The 2,799-nt window shown below is 39.2% G+C and overlaps 1 protein-coding gene across 1 annotated transcript; it reads right to left on the bottom strand.

Annotated features, from left to right (window-relative positions):
• Window positions 1–1,023: 1,023 nt before the first annotated feature.
• On the bottom strand, window positions 1,024–2,177 carry LOC109221926 (the record flags this gene model as incomplete). Its single annotated transcript, XM_019386354.1, has 1 exon — window positions 1,024–2,177. A coding segment is annotated over one exon (789 nt), but the record flags the coding sequence as incomplete, so codon positions are not given.
• Window positions 2,178–2,799: the final 622 nt, after the last annotated feature.

The raw sequence follows: 2,799 nt of genomic DNA on the forward strand, positions 1-2,799 counted from the left end.
GTGTTGGCTGAAGTTTTTGTTTGTTTACTAGCTGAAGTTTTGTCCTCTATTTGCTGAACTTCAGCATGTTTTAGCTGAAGTTTTGTTCTATATTTGCTGAACTTCAGCATGTTTTAGCTGAAGCTTTGTTATGTTTGTGATGAATTTCAGGGCTGAAGTTTGTTTTGTATTTGCTGAACTTCAGCATTCTATGAGCTGAAGTTTTTGTTTATATTTGCTGAACTTCAGCATTCTTAGAGCTGAAGTTCTAAAACAACAATGACAAGTTGTCATTAAGATCCAGTTGCTATAATGGAATTATCAGGAAATTCAGCATTAAGAAGAACCATCTTTAATTCTTTTTTGGGGGAATAAAATTTCAGATGTACTTAACGCAAAATTCATACCTTAGTGCTAAATCACTGTGTAGTTCATATTCAATTAATAATACTTACACAGAGTCTCATGTGTTTGAGAGAGAAAAGAAGAAGAAGAAGAGGAGGAAAAGAAAGGAGGAAGAAAGGAGCGCACAGGTAGCAGGAAGAAGGAGGCGCCTGAAGTTGTAAAAATTAGGGTATACGTTAAATAATTTAAAAAATATAAGTATAAGTTAAATAGGAGCGCCCTATTTTGGGCGCCCGTTCAATTTTTACTTTAAATGGTTGGACCAAGATCAACTACAAGCTTCTGGATTCGAGGCCCAAAACAAATTATGAATTTAGTAGCTCAGTGGCTTGAACCGATTGACATGGCAAACAACGTTGACGTTCGTTAACATGCATGTCCCCAAATACGTTCAATCTTTGAATTAGACTCCTCATTGTTTTCAAACTACATGTTTCATCTTCTAATTGGTTTCAATAATAGGTTAAGAATTCAAAGTTGTCTCCATACCGAGGCAATCAAAAAGATCTCATAACATGTATTATGCTATTTGCCATTTCTAGCTCATCTAACTGGTAGTAAAGATCATTTACGAAGCACTGCTTGTTTTAGATAAACATTTGTACCATCACACACAACTTAGAATAACAACAACTAAGATACCAAAACTGGAACCTGTTACCTTTTCTCTGCAATCCTTTCTCTACAAAGCTAAGCACTAGTAATATCCGTTGAAATATTCCAAAAAACATGTCTACAAAAACACCTAGGTATTTCTAGAACTCTTTTTTGTTTTCCCGAGCTTTCCTGAGTCGAGGTTCTATTGAAAACAACATCTCTATCTTCGCAAGGTAGGGGTAAGGTCTGCGTACCCCAAACCCCATTATGCGGTATTATATTGGGTACGTTGTTTTTTTTCCCGAAGAAGGAAAAAGGAATAAAGAATTGAAATATAGAAAAAAGCTGCGTGGAAGGCTAGAAACTATACATAGTTTACCTATACTATATTGGATTTTGCTTTGAAGTTAAGCAGATGCTGATAAGCCCAATTGACAAATTTGAGACACTGGAGGAGCCTCCCAATAAGCTGTCTTCTTCTTCATTTCTGCAAAATCCCTCACACATTGCTCCATTCTTAAATCTTCAACTCGCCTTCTCGCTGCAGCCAGTTTATCACCTGCCACTTCATCGAATAATTTCTGCCACCCGCTCTCCCACTCGGCATGAGCATCACAGAGCAGAAGGGTGTTATTGGCCCAATCGGTCCAGCTCCATCCTTTGTACAGTCTGTTCATTACCAGCCCAACGCAGTGGTCAGTGCATGAAGGTGTGCAAGGCCGGCACTTGGCACCACTTAATGGGCCTGGACTAGAAAGTGCTGCTACTGGAACACCAAAACGGGGTGGTGGAAAATCATAGCTACGATCCGATACAACGCAGAATGGGAGGCGCTTAGTGATGTAGGGAACTTTGTGGATAGTCAGTTGGGCCTTGAATGCGCCCTCTGAGTTGAGGAGATGGTATCCAGCTGAATCCAGCTCAGGAATCAAAGAGAGCCTCGAAAGAGCAACTACAGACGTGTTGTAGTCACCGAGGCCAAAGCGATCATTTAAGCCACCGTAGGATGAACCTGGAGGAACTAGGTAGGCACCTGGAATGAAGTCGTCGGGAGATAGTGGGGCGTTCCAGTAGCCATCAACTCGAGTACGGATTATCCAGTCATAAGTGAAGTTGTTCCGGCGTTGATGTGCTTGAATCATCGTTAAGCAGCCCTCTACTAGGTTGAAATATTGCAGCAGACCCTGCAATACAAAACAGTAAAAAAATTGGAGTTTTGGGAATTAGAAAAAGCCTGTGTAGCTTATTAACATTCAAGCCTAGGGAATATGGCTATAAATGCTTCTTATTTTTCAATTAAGCAGATGTAGATATAGCATTAGTAGTGGACAACTTATGTATGTAAAAACTAACCTTGAATTTGCCTCTGCAACTATGAGCTAAGTGCTAACGAACTCTAAGATTCGCCTCTACAACAATGAGCTAAGTGCTAATGAACGCTAAGAAGCAAGGTTCTATAGTAGTATCTCATGAGGTACAACTAAACAATGAACCAGTGATCTATCATATAAAATGGTAAGAAAGATACCCAATACTACAATAGCAATTTAAGTCCAACCAGCGCAGGCAGTAGCACTGCTCCGAATTAGGTAAAGATTGAACTAGAGCAGTACTAGTTGCGCTCGAATTAGGTAAAGCTATACTACCATAAATTTAACATGCTCACATGTCAGACTAATAAACACCATATTTAAGATAAAACCTACTTTTCAAGTGCACTTAACACTAATATTCAACCATCATTAATCCGACAAAGGACTATTCGTATGACAATACTATAGAATGGTACGAACTACTACAAGTTGGTCGTTCCTTAAG

The sequence above is a fragment of the Nicotiana attenuata genome, unplaced genomic scaffold, assembly GCF_001879085.1.
Source record: "Nicotiana attenuata strain UT unplaced genomic scaffold, NIATTr2, whole genome shotgun sequence".
NCBI classification, from domain to species: domain Eukaryota; kingdom Viridiplantae; phylum Streptophyta; class Magnoliopsida; order Solanales; family Solanaceae; genus Nicotiana; species Nicotiana attenuata.